Genomic DNA, 17721 nt, shown 5'->3' with positions numbered 1-17721 from the left:
AAAACATGATGTATGAGATCTCAATTCTAGCCAAGGCAAGGCAATTACTAGATATACTTGGAAGATTTCTTTGTAAATATATCTTGGAAGATTTCTTTGTAAGTATATCTTAACCTAAAGTTTTTAATTATTTTATAATTATTTTATAATAGTGTTATGGTACAAACATGTCTAAGAGTTTATCATAATTTATTTTATTGTAATTTTTTAGAAGTATCTCTAATATAATATATTTGTACTTATTGTATCAATTTTATGATTGAATAATAAAGGGTTAAATAAGTTTTTCATCCCTCTAAATATAGCAGTTACAGATTAGTGACGATTTTAACGGCGATTTTTTATTTAGCGACGAAATTAGATACCTTTTTAGCTACGATTTTGCCATGAGAGGCATTCTTTAGAAAAAATATTTAGAGGGCCATTCTTTGAAAAAAATATTTGGAGGGACTAAAGTTGAAAACCGCTATACGATTTAACCCAATAATAAACTATTCAGAACTTATAGATAAACATCTACGGTTATTTTATTTCCAACTCATGTGATTCACTTTACTTAAAATTATTATATTTCCAACTCACGTGGTTTACTTTACTTAAAATTATCATATTATTTAACTTTTCAATTTCACTTTAAGCCCAATTTTTCAAAAAATATTTTCAAATGTAAACGGTAATGGGTTATCCTTGAAGTTCATAAGGATGATGACTCACTTGATGAGGATTATTATGTGGAGGTCGGTTTCAGAGCAAAGATTGAGGAGGGTGATGACTTGGTTGATATTGATGATGATGACATGGTTGATGCCGATGACAATGAATGTGTAAGGTTGATCCTAATAAGGAATTAGAATATTATAATTGCAGACAAATTATATAAACTTTGTTAGGTTATGAATGCATTTTTAGCATTTTAGAACTTTTGAGCTCATTTTTTATATTAAATAACATACTATTTGGTTATCTTGGATTTACAAATTTTATCATTATTCGATCCATGAATTTTTTCCGCAACCACAATGAATCAACAACTTACTAGTAAGTTGTTTTTCAACATTGTATTTAAAACCCCTCTAAAAAAAATTTACCCCTAGAACGGTCGGAGCATTGTAGCAATTGCAATACCCAAAATCGCAACACTAGGCGAGAATCGTAACGACTAAAATTGTAATCTAAAACCACTCCAACCTATAGAATTGTCAATGAAGTATCAACTATAATGAGGTTCAATATTAATGAAAGAATTGACGCAATAGAAGCAAGAATAAGAAGAGGAATATTGAATGAATTCCTCAAATCATATGTCGAAGAGTTCCTATTGGAGTTTCTTCAATTGTTAGTGGTAGGGGTGGCAAGGCATTTCGGGTTGCGTCCATGGAATAGGATCTCGATGATTATGGTCACTTGTTTTCCACAAATATATCACCTTAAGGAGGGATGATCAACCCCCAAGTTCTAGTGGAGAAAAGACGGAAGGATCACGAGTTTAAGGGTCGATTAGAGAAATATCAACCCTCAAGTTCTCCATAACCTCCAATTATTACCTAAAAATATGTTTTTGCTTTGACTATAGCGGGAAAAAATTGAGATCAAGTCATTGATTGACGTGACTCATATAGTGAAAATCGCCACTACGCTTTGTTGTTTTCAAGGGAATGAGAAAAGAGCGAATAAAAACCCAAAATAAACATGCAAAGTATGAAGCAAAAACTAAAAGTAAAGCAACAATAATGCAATAAAGATATCTAAAGTATGAAGGTTGATTATACAAAAAAAAAATATTAACACTCTATGTATCTATAATACTCTACAGATATCTCTTTTAATATCCTTGTATTTTTGTTTAAAAGGTTTATTTGCAAAATGGTTGGGGAGATAAGAATTAAGTATACAATAAAGATGAGCAAAGAAAACAATAGACATACAAGTCAAGACTAAAACATGACAAAATAGTCACAAAAAAAAAAAAAAAATCAATCACTTTCCTTCGATTTAAACAAGCAAGCAAATAAGATGAATATGAAAGTATAAGCACTTGAAAATCCATAAGATAAATTTAAACAAACATAGCAAATAAGAGGATTAATTAAGTTCAATATGGTTATTTAAAAAAACTATTCTCTCTATCCTAAAATAAATGTCACAATTGTAAAAATTATTTGTCCCAAACTAATTGTCACTTTTAATTTCCAATACAATTTTAAATTTTTAAAATCCAATTAAACCCTCTAATTAATACTCTTCATTTACTCTTTCTCTCACACTACATTAATGATGATAAGATTACACCAATAACAAATAAAAATAATTTGATAAAATTGTCATTCTCTATCTTTCATCTATTATATTTTCTTAATTTGTGTGAATTGTCAACTATGACACTTATTTTAGAACGGAGGGATTAATTAATAATTTAATTAGTTTAGTTAAATAAAAATCTTGAAAATTAAAGAAAATATTTTTTTGATTTTTTATTGATTTTTATGAAGGAAAAAAAGAGAAATAATATAAAATAGATAAATCAAACAAATAATAATTTAAATAAGAAATAAAATAAAATAAAAATATAAAATAGGCTAAAAAAATAGGCAAAAACAAAATCTCATCCACTCTTCCAATCTTTAAAAATAAGAAAAACATATCAAATTTTTTGTTATTATATTTTGTTTACTCAAAATAAATAAATAATAAAAGAAAAATAGAAAAAACCTTTAACTCCAAAGTCCCTAAAGACCATAACATTGAATGATAATGCAGTGACATATGATTTAATTAGTTGATTAAAAATAAGTAAAACAAATAACATTGAATGATAATCTAGATACATGTGATTTAATTAGTTGATTAAAAAATAAAAATAAAACAAAAGAAACCAAATAACTAAAATGAGAAAATTTCAAGTATCCGGTTTTAATACTATTCATTCTCACGTGAGGTCGGATACCAAGATTTTACAAAAAAAAATAAAATAAAACATTATTTCCCAACCAATCAAATATAAACATGTGGCATGCATTATTATTATTATTAAGAAATAAATAAATAAAAGAAATAAACTAGCAAATAATGAAAACCAGTACTACCATCTCTTCACATTCCAAACCTTCTTCCTCAATTTCTTTTTCCACTTTTCAATATTTCAACCAAACTAGATCCAACTTTCTTTAACTCTTTAGATTTTCAACAAAGCAAGTATAAGACCAAATCTTAACTAACAACACTTCTTCAAATTTCAAACAAAACAAAACAAGTTCAATATTTCAAACAAAAAGCAGAAGAAGAAGAAGAAGAAGAAGAAGAAGAATGTAAAATGCAAACAGAGTAAAAAAGGATGATGTTCAAACCGGTGGCAATGCGTTTGGCTTTACGTCGCTGAGAACCCGTTCGTGGAGGATGTGCGGTCTTGTTCCACTTCTCCTCTCATCTTAAGTTGTTGTTGAAGTAATGGAGGGTGAGTTGCAGGAGGTGTGTGTTGCTTCAGTTGGAGGGTGGAGAGTGAGCAAGAGGTTGTCGTTTCCGTGTACGAATCCGGGACTGAAGTGTGAATGTGTTTGTGTTGGTGGTTGTTTCAGTGAAGAGGAAGAAAAGATGATAGTGTATTGAATGGATATTGTTGTGGAAAGTTTATGGTGAGGTGAGTGAAGGTTTCTGTTCATGAAATGAACAGTCGCTAATAGTCAATGCCGTCTCCCCCTCATCGATGAATGCAAACATCTTTTTAAATTGGCAAGTAGGGTTTTATTGGGCCTCAACCAAATACAAAATGGGCTTAACCCAAATTTTCAAATGAAACTAATCCCTACTAATTTTCTCATTGCATACGGTGAAAATTACTCATAAAAATTCTAAAATACCCTTCAACTATATATTTGAAAGTATCTAAAAAAAATTTGAAATATTAATTAATTTGAATATACATATCCGAATTCCTCCAAAAAAAATTTTGAATATTGGTTAATTCAGATATGTATATTCGAATTAATTAAAATCCCAAGAGTTCTTTTGATTTTATTTTAAAAGGATGTTTATTCATAATATAGTTATAATGTAATTAAAGTAAATTATTATTAATAAAGAATAACTTAAATGTAATTTGTTATAAATAATGAATAAAGAGATTAAATAAAAATTTAATTTTATAATAATTTATTTGTCACAAATTATAAAAGTAATTTTTTAAAAATGATTATGACATCTATTTTAATATATAAAAACTAATTACTATTAAAAGTACTTTATTATCCTAACCAGATCAATTTTAAAAGTGTTTTCATGGGCAGCTTAGTAATTTCCAATTTTAAATTATTATTACTTCTAACTAATTAATTTGTAGATTGTTTAATAATAACTGGACCATTGGTTTTCCCCGGATATTATTTCACGCGTGAAATAAAGTATTTTGACATCTCATCACTTCCAGCGCTTCATTCTCATTATTAAAGTCCCTCATATTTTCCAATGCACATCAATTGGAACACTTGTTATAAGAATAACCTACATGAATAACTCTCCTCATTCTCTAATTCTTGACCGTAAATTTCTTCTTTTTCCATTAAATTATAAGTACTTTTTTTCTTTTAATAAATCTATGTTTATCACTTATATGTTGGCTTTTCATCTTGGTTTGCATATTCAAAAACCTCTTTTAAAGGCCGAGGCATATGATAATTATTGCATTCCAATGTTTATTAACTTGTATATGTTGTAGTAGGAATTCTACATCTGTAGTGTAATAACAAGTGTTAAAGTAAATCTATGGGTAATAGGCCACCTATCTTGAGAAAGATTTAAATTGAATAACTTTGGTGGCGCTATAGTCATAGGAGGTTCAATTCATGATTATAGTTTAGTATGATTTTGTGCTTGAACTACATGCATGAGGAACCCATGTTCACCATTTCCATCGATCCTTACTATTTTTTGAACGAAAAAGAAGGCTCTCGTATAGTTGATATTTGCAATAGATTGATTTATTTGTCTAGTTCTTCTTTTACTTGTGAGTTTGAAGAGTACTGCCTCAGTTTATAAAACCCGACCACAAGTACAACTAAAAAATTCAAGTATTTTCGTAGCTCTCAATGGGATTATCAATTTAAAGTTTGGTTTGAACAATTCAACACACACTTTTAAGGAGGTGGCCTCCAGTTACAATCCACATTCAGTCCAGGGATCTGAAAGGGAAGGGAGGGTTGGACAAATTAGATTCACTTCGGTAAGGTAAGTTATATATGAATCTCATTCAGTCCTCCTTTCAATCTTCAGTTTCTATTTCTGTTATAAATCTCTTTCTCTCTCTACATCATATCTGCCAATTCTTCTCCTTACTTGATTATGGATTCTATTTTTAATCTCCAAAACAAAAACAAAAGCAAAGCAGTTCAGAAATATGTTCAGAATCTTAAGTCTTTCGTGTAGCCAAAAATCAGCCCCAAAGTCGATGCAAAAGTAGTATTTTTAATTATTGTTAATCAATTTTGTTTAATTTTAGTGTTTTTAGTAATGTTTTCCAATGAGTTTTCTGATATGTATTGATTGTAACCGAAAAAATAGGGAGGAAAAGATGGCTAAAGAGAAGGAGCAGAATAATTTATTCAAAATTGTTGCCAGTCAGACTAAAGTTTCAACTGGTAATCATTTCACTGTGTAATATTTTTTGGGATTATAGCTAATGGGTTTTTGTTATTCAGTGTTGCTAGGAACTAATGTATCTCGATTTTGTTAGGTGTTTCCCAAGTCAATATTGTGTGAGTTTTTTAAATTAGGTCAGTGTGCTAAGGACTTCAAATGCAAATTTTTGAATGATTTTTGAATGTTCAAATGAAGGAGAATGAATTGACATAGTGATAAGCGCGACGGTGATGATCGTATGTTGTTCATTGATGTTGTTTATTTGTTATTGTTTTGGTTTTGATGAGTTTTATTTTTCATATTTTTTCCTTATGTTGTTTTGGTCTTATGTTATTTAGATACAATGGAGAAATGGGATGCAGAAAGTATTGGAGGCGAAGCAAAATAATCAAAATAAATCAAAAGGAGTATAATTAGAACAAATCAAAATGAGTATAATTAGAACAAGTCTACTGACATCTTAGTTTGATTTGGTTTTTTACATTTTATGTTACACTCTCCCTCATGGAGTTGCGCAAGACATGTTAGTGAAAGTGGACAAATTTTTGTTTTCGGTAAATTTTGTTGTGATCGACATGGAAGAAGACAAGAAGTCACCTATCATTCTTGGACGACCATTCATGAAAACAGCGAGAATGATGATAGATATTGATGATGGCATAATGAAGTTGAGAGTTGTTGCACCCCAATTTTTGTCCTACCGATTTTATTCATTTAGGCATGTCGCGCTCGTATTTCATGTGCATTCATAGTTCAATCGTCGCATTTTTGCATATCTTGAAAAAAGATTGACTTTTTATTAAAGTCAACAAAAATAGCTTTCATTTGCATTTTTGCATGTTTTAATTTTTAGTTTAATTTCATTTATAAAAAATATAAAAAAATTAGTTTTAGATCATTAAGTTTATTTATCTTTTTATTTTTATTTTTAGTTTAAAGTTTATTTTAGTTTCTTTTTTATTAATCAAATAAAAAGTAATAGAAGTTTAAAGTTTATTTATTTATAGTTTAGGCCCATTTATTTATTTTTTTAAAAAAAGGCCCAAGTTGGTTTTGTCTTTTGTTGTGGTCCCAGCATTGTGGATCACGTTCTCGTTTTTCACCTCCAAGCAAATAAATGGTCCAAGAAACTGCTCCAACCAACCCAAAACAACAACCATCTGTCCAAAAAATGCCAAAATGTTCATCAAATTGGCTAAACATGACCTGCATCCAAAAAAGGTCAATGAATAGCTTCTGTAAATGGTCAAAATCACATAACCTTGCGACCGAATCACACCAATTGAATTCGGGGATTAGGTTTCTTGCTGGGGATTAGGGTTTATTGTGTTTGATTGTCTAAATTGCAAGTTTTTCTTGTTTGCTGATTGGGTTTATGAGAGTCCGTGAGAAACACGAGGGACGAGTTTGAGAGATCTAGAGAGACGAGAGGCCGATGATTTTGTTGTTGATGTTATTTCGGTGAAAGATGATGAACAACCGAGAGATTGAGAGAGAACAGAGTTCAAAGCTCTGCATCCATGAGAGAGTGATACGAGGGAAGGAGATATAATTTGTTTTTGTTTCCGAAAACCGAGTCAGGAAGAGGAACTAGTTTGTTGTTGTTATTGTGAGGTTGAAGATTGTACGAACATAGGGATTTGATCTGGAACGTGAAATAAGCGAAATAAGCAGAGAGAGAACTGAATAGAGAAAGAGAAACGAAAGAGACGGACTCCCTTAGTCTTTTTTTAGGGTTTACTTGTTTTTTCAATTTTTTGTTGTGGGCCTCATGCTTCTTCGGCCCATCGAATTTCCAACCCATACACCCCATGATTGCGTAAACACTCCTTTTGTGTTGATAGTTTTTGTATTGATTTGGACCTGGGTGTTACATTCTGAAGCCCAACCGAAATTCCACCCTGAACTCCCTTACACCACCGATTTTCTTTTATATCACCCCCCTTTTATTTTTCTCTTTTAGCCCATTAGTAATTTTGTTTTGTTTCTATTACTTTTGTTTAATATTCATGTTATTGTTTTTTATGTTGATTGAAAAAATACAAAAATATTTAATCATAGTTTCTTTTTTTTTTTTATATTATATTTGAATTAGACTTTTATTTTATCTTATTTTATTAAAAATAAAAATAAAATTAGATTAATCCCAATCGAAAAAAGAATAATAAACCCTCGTCCAACGCCAAGTCGTTACAATAAATTTCTCGATCCAACGTCGAGTTTCTTCTTCACAAAAATCTTTTTAACCATACCGAAAGATCGAGTGACAAGGGGTGAACACCTCTTGAATACCTTTGATCTTTTGAATTAAAACACATTAATCAAACCAAGAGATCAAGTGACAAGAGGTGAACACTTCTTGAATACATTGATCTTTCGAATTAAAACACATTAATCAAACCGAGAGGTTAAGTGACAAGGGGTGAACACCTCTTGAATACCTTGATCTTTTGAATTAAAATACATTAATTAACCCAAGAAATCAAATGACAAGAGGTGAACACTTCTTGAATACCTTGATCTTTTGAAATAAAAAACATTAATCAAACCGAGAGGTTAAGTGACAAGGGGTGAACACCTCTTGAATACCTTGATCTTTTGAATTAAAATACATTAATTAACCCAAGAGATCAAATGACAAGAGGTGAACACTTCTTGAATACCTTGATCTTTTGAATTAAAACACATTAATCAAACCGAGAGGTTAAGTGACAAGGGGTGAACACCTCTTGAATACCATGATCTTTTGAATTAAAATACATTAATTAACAAGGACAACAAGTGACAATGAGACTCGCTCCTGTTGAATACCTTGGGTAAAGACGCGCTAGGTGAACACCTATGCTCAATCCTTTACTAAAAGTACGCAAATATCCTCTTTTACCAATGTGGATAACAAGTGACAATTGGTGAACACCTTTTGAATATCTTGGGTTAACAACGCGCTAGGTGCACACCTATGCTCAAAGTGTTCACTAAACATCCTTTCAAGAAATACAGTCTCGATTTCATTCAAATCTATTTGCCTTATGGCTCTTTCATCTTAAAATAATCTCTTTTTATAAACGTGACACTTATTCATTTCTTATGCGAACATACTTCCACATGTGAAGATCGAATATCTTCCACTCGAATGCGATGATGATCAAAATCTCGTCTTACTCTTAATTTAGTCATCCATTCTTGTAGTGATCTCTTATCCATGTGAGCGTAGTATTGTCTCCATTTGAAAGCGATCGAGTACCTCTCGCTAAAATCAACCAACAAACTTTTCGTGGTTCTTCGCCCGAACTACGATTGCTCTGACTTTCCCATTGCATTAGGGAATACATAGGCACAAGATACAAACGTCTTGGCGAGCATAATAATAAAAAATCATTTCTTTTTCCTCACAATAATAAAAAACACTAAAACCCTTTCTTCTCTAGTTTCTCGATTAATAAACAAAAGAACGCAAACATCACACTAACACTCAAACACAAAACTAACTAAATGGGTTCCATCGAGTACAATGGAGGTGAGGGGTGCTAATACCTTCCCCTTGCTTAACCGACTCTCGAACCTAAATTTGGTTGCGATGACCATCTTATCCATTTATTTTTAATTTGTGGGTTTTATCGATATTTTTCCTTTCCTTTTTTGGAATAAATAAAGTTTGGTGGCGACTCTGTTGTATTTCGATGTGTTTGAACACGTCGGGTATTTTTTTACAGCTACAAGAGTGAAATATGAAGAGGTGTGCTTTAATCTTTTCGAGGCAATGAAACAACCCAAAGACAAACATGATTGTTTCCGAATAGATGTTACCGAAGAGGTTGTCAGAGAAGTTGCAAATCAAATCCATATCTCTAGCCCATTAGAGAGATCTCTTATTTATTCTTTTAACATGCTCACTCAAGAAGAAGAAAAAGAAATCGAAGTATTTTTAAAAGAGCTTGAAAAAGGTGGAGGCACGAATATAAAAAATGACAAGATTGAAGAATTGGAAGTGCAAAAAGAAGTAAAAGAGTCAAAGATTGAGTTAAAGATGCTCCCATCTTATCTGAAATATGTTTTTTTAGACGAGGAAGGTCAGAAGCCAATCATCATTAGTGCACAATTAACAACACACGAAGAGTCAAGACTTCTCCAAGTTCTCAAGAAAAATAAAGAGGCAATTGGGTGGGTCTTAGCCGATCTAAAAGGTATAAGCCCCGCTTATTGCATGCACAAGATCATGTTGGAAGAGGAATTCAAGCTGGTAGCGCAACCACAACGAAGATTAAATCCAACGATGAAAGAGGTAGTGAGAAAAGAGGTTGTGAAACTATTAGAGGCAGAAATGATATATCCAATCTCTGATAGTGCTTGGGTGAGTCCAGTGCAAGTTGTTCCTAAGAAGGGTGGAATGACAGTCATCCATAATGAGAAGAATGAACTGATACCTACAAGAACTGTAACAGGGTTGAGAATTTGTATCGATTATCGTACACTCAACAAAGCTACGAGAAAATATCACTTCCCTCTGCCATTCATGGATCAAATGCTTGAGAGGTTATCGGGGCAGAATTATTATTGCTTCTTGGATGGGTATTCAGGGTATAATCAGATTGTGGTAAACCCATAAGACCATGAAAAGACAGCTTTCACATGTCCGTTCGGACATTTTTGCATACAAAAGAATGCCATTTGGATTATGTAATGCCCCCGCCACCTTCACTACGCCAAACAAGTAAAAAGACAGCGCTTTTTTTTACTTTAGGCAGCGCTTTAAAGCGCTGTCTATTCCCCCGCTGCCGTAGGTAAAGGCAGCGCTTTTTTTCACCTTGAAAGCGCTGCTAAAGACCCCCTTTAGGCAGCCTTTTGACTTTAAAAGCGCTGCTATATGTCCACTTTAGACAGCGCTTTTGCATTAGACAGCGCTTTTGTCAGTACCCCTTTAGCAGCGCTTTTTCATTAGACAGTGCTTTTGATCATCTTTTAGGCATCACTTTAGACAGCGCTTTCTTAAAAGCGCTGTCTATTCCCCTCTTTAGGCAGCACTTTTCCCCACTTCAGACAACGCTTTTCTCTTTAAGCGCTGTCTAATAATAAAATATATGTTTAATTGATTTGATAAAATAGATTAAAAAAAATTATTATTATTAGACTTAATAATCATTTTTACATAAAAATATTTTTATGATCTTAAATTAAAAAACTTATTCATATATAAAAATAACATCTTCAATCATAGTTCACTAAAAATAACACCTTCAATATACCACAAACTAATAATTTCACATAATAATCTCTTTTTGGAAATCCTGGATCAGATCATAGTTTTGAGCATGTCAATATGGTTATAATTTACACAAAGCTAATGATGAATCTACATGCTACTGCTTAACATTCCTAAAAGTTCTAAACTACCTTCTCTAACCAATTCATTTCAGCCAGCCCCTATGCTAACTCAAATGGCTCCAAAGCTTTGCAAAGACAAGACCAAAATCCTTGATGAAGGTTATATCCATTTCGGAAGTGATCCAAGGCAAGCTGTGATCATGCAAAAATACTAATATGCATAAAGTCAAAGGGCAACAGAAACACTGTGAGTAGGAGCATGACAGAACTGATCCACCTAAGCCTATTCAGTGTTAGCCTTGAAATTGAGAAACCTACCATTTCCATCCCTACATCCAACACAAAAGACTGAGTGGAACATGATACGAAACCAAACCTGGCAAGACAAAAAAAACAAATGCATAAATCAGCCCCGCATACATAAAACCAAAATCAGAACAGTGCAAAATTCATTCAACAATAAAAGTGGATGAGGGATACTGTCATTTTATGAGATTAGGCCTTTTGACAAGGGAGGTGCAAACCCTGGAATTTCTAAACATTTCTACACTTACAGAATTTACCCATGCACCTTGGAATAAGGTGCAAGGTTAGAGTCCATTTTGAGTATGAAAATGTTCAACAAACAGTTAAGGTTGTTCACCTGAAGTTTTGTCAATGTATGTGGAATATTGTCATCTCTGGCTAATCCAAGCAGAACTCGACAAGCTAGAGCACGGAGACAGTCCAGAGCACCAGGAGATGAACATACACGCGAAGAGATGATTTGTATAAGAACCTTTATACCATTACTAGAACAGACAGCCTCTCTTGCCTGATGATATCCTTGTTCAGCTGTGTGGCAAGGCCGGCACAGCGTCCCTAGGATCAATATGGCTGGCACCTTGAGCAGATCGGTCGGCATATCTATCTCTAGTCTCAGAGAGAGCACCATTAGAGGTTTGGGAAGACGCAAACTGCTGGCCTTGTGACAATGCAGGTGGTTTATTGCTGATTGCAGGAGGGGGCAAACAAGGGTGATTAAAACATTTAAGGCTGATTGAATTATCTGAAATGCAGCAAAATCAGCGTGTCAAAAATCTTAAGGAACTCCATTTAACAACAAATGTTAGTGAAACAAACACTCCAATTGCTACCTCAAGACACTTACCTCAGGGTCCACATGACTATTGCTAATATTTGCAGCATCTAAAATTACATAAATACCAGACTGGTTGGTGCTTAATGTTGCATTTACAATCATCTTTTGACTGCTAGGTACCAATGTAACAATTTGCAAAACCCCCAATGCATACTGAAGTAAATCATGTAGATATCGCTCCACAGTTGGGGCCTACAAAACACAAAGATGAACTATGTAAATAAATGAATTGCAAGACAGAGGGAACACAAACTAAATATGCCATACCTGACACAATTCGAACATAGTAAAATGCAGTGGAAAATCACCAGCAATCTTTTGGGAAATTTGCTCGTAATATGAAGACAGCTCTGCGCTCTGTACAGTGAGAAAAAGAAAAGCCCTCCTAATACACAGAAAACGAGTGAATAAGCATCATTTATGATATGATTGTAAACACGTGTATATTCGTAAGACAAATTGAATGATAAGGAGGTTACCTTGGTAGATCTCCAGCTATCTAAACATGATCTATGGACATATTTTTGTGTACCTTTGCAGTGGCAAGGGGAAATTAAGTCTTCTCCTAAAAGAATTCATTTAAAGGTTAGTAAGTTTCAAATGCATGAGGTGTAGTATTGTATAAGAAAACTAGTCAGAGACCCGTGTTGTCGCCCGGGTGTATTATTTGTGGTGTAGTATTTTTTGAACAATAAGAAAAATGTGAAGTAAAGAAATTTGACCAAATTGCATAGGTAAAATGGAAATTAACCATTAAAAAAAATTACTAATAAGATTTTGATTGTTGATACATATTTCAATGGTTATAATTGTAAAATAAATAATTTTTATATAAACTCATTTTTATTAAATAATAAAAACAAAATTGTGACATGGAGAAAGAAAAAAATTTGACATTTTAAAATAAGAATTTTATCTTCAAATAAAGGTAATAATTTAATAGTGACCCGTAAGATAAAAAGTTAGTTGTTTGAATGACTATGTAGTATTATTCAATTTGATAAAACACATTTTTAATTTTATTGAAGTTAAATAATAGATTAAATAGTATTTTTAATGATAATATTAAAAAAATATATGATAGAGTTACAAAATTTATTCTCATAAAATATTCACAAGAATGAAATAACTTCTACTTCCCATGTTTTTATTCCTGGAAAAGGTGGTGTGGAAATGTGCGAATAATTTGTTCGCCTGCCAATATAGCATATACATACCCCGCTCTGACAAATAATGCACAAGAATATATTAAGTGTTAATTAAACACTTTTTTCTACAAATTACCAAAGAATAGGAGTCTACCATTGCTTTGCGGAAAAAATTATTCTCATAAACCATTTTCACAAAAAACGAAACATGTTTCTTAGTGTGAAACTTTTACTACAAAGCAATGTAAAAGCTACATTTTCACATTTAATCAAACATGCATTTATGAGCATTCTTGATTTTGGGTTGATACAGCAAAACATTAAGTTTGTAACATGGTATGAGTGGGTTAAATGCTCCTCCAAGAAAACAAACATTACACAAGAAACGGTCAACTGGACTTTATACAAATGTAGTCACTCACTTTAGTTTGTCTAAATGGAATGCTAGGATATTGAAAGTTTAAAATTCCAACCATCTTTGATACACAAACAATGGAACTCTAAACATATGGAGCTTGCAACCTAAACATGATTTCTGGCCAACACATTGTAATACTTAGATGAAAACATACAAAATTACTAAAAAAAACATTAAAAAAATGTAACAGGAAGAAGTGCATAACCTCACCTCTGATCCTCCATTTTCTTTTAAGGTTTGTGACACAACAGAAAGTCCTTCAGCTGTTGCTATTGCCTTGGAAATGATGGCTTCAGCCTCACCTGAAAATGAATGGTGCTAATAATAAATTTCAAAGATATCAAATGAAAGTAACAGTGTAGTATGGGAACATCAATCAAGCTAAATTGATAGATAAAGAAAACAGGCGATGAAAACATGCTAAATTGAACACCAAATTTATCATCAATGCATGCAAAATCTTTCATCTAAATTTATAGTCATATCTCAATATTAAAGTAAGAATGGTCCAATCCATAATTTATCATCTCTGCATGCAAAATCATTCATCTAAAAAGAGTTTTGGACTCTACAAATGAGCACACTGATATAAATAAAAGTTTCAAATTAAATATGAGTTGGCACTTAGCACATTAAATCCACCAGATATCAAAGCTATCTTAGAGAATAATATTTTCGCATAAGAGGAAATTGGAACCAATATATAAAAATGTAATCAATCTCTTGCTCTATTTGCTTGATCCATTATAGATGCTTCTGATGCCAAGATCACTGAACTCTTCTTTCCTTCAGCAATGGTTATATGAGCATGTCTTTTTCATGTTAAACACTATAGGTTGACAAAGCCATAAACACAAACTACAAATTGGAAAACTGTTTCTGATTGACACTACACTATTCTAATTGAAATGCTGCCAATATCACTGATTTTACAGTATGATTCAACATTACACAAGTAGTTTTAAAGGTTTATGTGTTCTAATTAACATTCTATACAGTTGAGGAGTGGTTGTGGTGATGGAAGTCAGTGTTTCTTCCAATGTGTTTGTGAGGCTTTAACAACTGATGTGTTCATGTGAATATTCAAGCTTTTCGCTAAGTTTACCCAAGTAAAATGCATGCAACCAATATTTCCTGTAAAAGAAAAAAAGTCACTCACTTCAAAGGCCGAAACCGAACCGTCACAATAACATTTTCTTTAGTCTTCTGAGCCTCCAAAGGCACAGTCTCTGGATAAAACTGTCGCGGCTTATTCGACGATGCCGGCAAGCTCGGAGCATCATTGGAGGTTTCTCGAAACTGTTTAGAAGACGACGTCATTGAAGAAGAAGGCGAATTCGCAGCTTTTGTACTAATCAAACCAAATCGCTTTGATTTCACTCCTTGTTTAAACGCCATTAACACTTCTCCTCAAACCTACAACAATCAACACACGGTATTAACAAATTTCACAAAAAAAAAAAACACAATTCAATTTAACAATAAACGCACGCGTAACAGAAATAGAATAAAACAATAACACTTCGAGAATAAGAGCAGCAGCATATTCTGGCCTTGAAGATTGAAGTTGAGCAGCTCATAATCTCTATACTTGATGATCCAAGTGTTAGTAGAGTTATGAGAGAAGCTGGTTTCTCTAGTACTCTTGTGAAAGCAAGAGTTGAAGTGGAACAAGCTCTTCCAATGGAAGTTTCTTCACAGAAAGAAATTAACATTAACATTAAGCCTCATCAAACTCTTATCCTCGGCGGTTCGAATTCATTCACCAATTCCAAGCCTATAGAATATGTTAATAATGATGATGTAACTAGTGTGTTGAATGAGCTAGTGAAGAGGAGAAGAAACACTGTCATTGTAGGAGAGAGTGTTTTGAATGCCGAAGGTGATTTGAAATGGTTGTTTGAGTTTTGGTCAAGTCACTGTGAGCAAAAAAGGAGCTACTACTGTTCTTTTGAGCATATGGTTATGGAGGTTAAAAAGTTGCTGAGTGGAAATGGTGAGAGTACTAGATTATGGCTTTTGGGAATTTCGATTTTCAAAACATACATGAAGTGTAAAACATGTTACCATTCTCTAGAATCTATTTGGGTGCTTCATCCTTTCACAGTTCCTGTTGGAAGCCTCAGCCTAAGTTTGAATTAGATTTAACGAACCCCTAGAATTGAGCTCGTTACGTCGAGCCTCAAGATGATTAAGATTACGGGTCTTTTGACGGAGAAGGAACTGTAGCTCATGGATGTGATGAGTATAGTACTGTCGAAGCCCCTCACCCTGCTTGGTTAGCTTGGCAGAGCAATGTTCCTCAGCTGCACCATCTGCATGCTTCACTTCTACTCCAACAGCAGCCATAGATCAACAAGCATTTCCCTATGATATAAAAAAGCAATTTATTTCAAACACACAACATGGTACAAACTCGTCAAAAGATTCGGAACCAGAAAATAGAAAAGAGTGAATTTCTAAACCCTATTCCTAAATATCAGATTCAGAACCATAACCTAACAACCCTAATTTTTGTTTACCCCCAAATTCCGAAAGAATCATAAGGAAATAGAGAACCTACCTTACCGAATTCAGCGTAGATTCTTGTTCTTGTTCTCTTCTTCGGTAGCGATGTGATTGTGTTGTAAATGTGTTGTGAGCGTAAGAGTTGAGTCTTCTCTTCTAATCTTCTAAATCTGCGTTTGAGAGGATTGGAAGGCGGAGGTCTTGGCGGTAGCTACTAGGGCTTAATGAAGATGGAAGCTCTGCTGCGTCCCAGGCCATAGGGTTTCTTGGAAGCATGAAGTGGGTCTGAAGGGATTCTGAGTTTTATTTTATTTTTTATAAACTAATGGCAGCGCTTTTAGAAGTGCCTTAGGCAGCGCTTTAAAACGCTGGGTAATGCGGTATTTTACCAGCGCTTTCGTAAAGCGCTGGCTAATGTGGTATTTTACCAGCGCTTTCGTAAAGCGCTTTCAAAAGCAACCCTTTTAGCAGCGCTTTTTAAAAACGCTGTCTAAGGTCACCCTTTTAGCAGCGCCTTTTCTCATTTTCCTGAACAGTTTCCGTGTTTTATTTTTTATTTTACTTATAGCAGCGCTTTTATATAAAAGCGCTGTCTAAGGTGCGCTGTCTAAAGTCCTTTTTGGTGTAGTGCTTTCAACATTGTATGCAAGCCATTTTCTCGGAGTAACTTACTCAACAAAGGTACGTGTTTTATTTTTTATGAATCTTCTGTAAAGGCTTTTGATGACTTGAAAGATAAGCTAGTAACCACACTTATGATCGTTGCACCCAACTGGAAAAATGATTTTGAACTTATGTGCGGTGCTAGGCCAAAGAAAGGACAAAACTTTTCATGTCATACACTATGCAAGCAAAGTTTTAAATGACGCTCAAGTCAATTATGCTACCACTGAAAAAGAGCTGCTAGCTATAGTGTATGCCCATGAGAAATTTAGGTCTTATATCATTAGGTCGAAGGTGGTGATTTACACGGACCATGCGACAATTAAATAACTGGTTACCAACCCGAATTCTAAGCAAAGACTCATACGTTTGGTTCTTCTTTTACAAGAATTTGATTTAGAAATCCGGGATAAAAAAAGGTTCAGAAAATGTGGTAGCAGATCATTTATCTCGCGGTTAGCTTGTGCATTGTAATAATATGAGATTATTGGATTAAGACCTTGTTGATAAGGCGAAATCACCTTCACGGGTGGATTATATTAGCTTGATAACTTTCAAGTGAACTAGTATAAACATACATTATTCTTTCCTTCTTGCATTTTTATTTTTATTATCAAGAATCAACTTCTTTTAAAGGTAAAGTTTTTGGTGTTAAAACCCTATTCAAACCCCCATTTCTAGTGTTTTTCACACCTTCACAAGGTCCCCATATTGGACTGGATGTGCATGCCCAAAACGGAGACTGCCATGGTCTACGTGTGTAGTGGAGACCAGCATGTGGCCTCCAACCTGATTTAATCATCCTGAAATACTTGGAAGTGGAAGACGCGGTCTTTCGGGGTAGGATGACTCTGTAACGTTCGAAGAGGTGTTGGTGACAAACCATACGAAGA

General features: G+C 33.4%; 1 protein-coding gene across 8 annotated transcripts; it reads right to left on the bottom strand.

Moving 5' to 3' along the window:
• Window positions 1-10868: 10868 nt before the first annotated feature.
• LOC131609651 (DDB1- and CUL4-associated factor homolog 1-like) lies at window positions 10869-16486 on the bottom strand. 8 transcript variants are annotated; one of them, XM_058881417.1, is made up of 10 exons: window positions 16221-16486; window positions 15725-16024; window positions 14817-15073; window positions 13868-13959; window positions 13662-13774; window positions 12571-13314; window positions 12359-12476; window positions 12101-12283; window positions 11594-11998; window positions 10869-11326 (listed from the first exon to the last, which is right to left on the bottom strand). In XM_058881417.1, the coding sequence occupies exons 7-10, from the start codon at window positions 12374-12376 to the stop codon at window positions 11234-11236; spliced, it is 699 nt and encodes a 232-aa protein (XP_058737400.1). In that variant the 5' UTR covers window positions 12377-12476; window positions 12571-13314; window positions 13662-13774; window positions 13868-13959; window positions 14817-15073; window positions 15725-16024; window positions 16221-16486; the 3' UTR covers window positions 10869-11233. The 8 variants fall into 8 exon arrangements, 7 of the variants coding, with proteins under 7 accessions (XP_058737400.1, XP_058737399.1, XP_058737405.1 ...); XR_009286298.1 differs by lacking the exon at window positions 13662-13774 and having other exon boundaries at window positions 12400-12476; XM_058881416.1 differs by lacking the exon at window positions 13662-13774.
• Between the last annotated feature and the right edge of the window lie 1235 nt (window positions 16487-17721).

Source organism: Vicia villosa, linkage group LG6, assembly GCF_029867415.1.
Source record: "Vicia villosa cultivar HV-30 ecotype Madison, WI linkage group LG6, Vvil1.0, whole genome shotgun sequence".
NCBI lineage: Eukaryota > Viridiplantae > Streptophyta > Magnoliopsida > Fabales > Fabaceae > Vicia > Vicia villosa.
This window is presented reverse-complemented; position numbering and strand designations above follow the sequence as displayed.

Bases quoted from the DNA above. Each gene is read 5' to 3' on its own strand.
- LOC131609651 (XM_058881417.1), bottom strand. The intron at 11,999-12,100 runs GTAAGTGTCTTG...GCTGCATTTCAG, and splicing joins ATAGTCATGTGGACCCTGAG to ATAATTCAATCAGCCTTAAA. The intron at 11,327-11,593 runs GTGAACAACCTT...TTGTCTTGCCAG, and splicing joins ATACATTGACAAAACTTCAG to GTTTGGTTTCGTATCATGTT.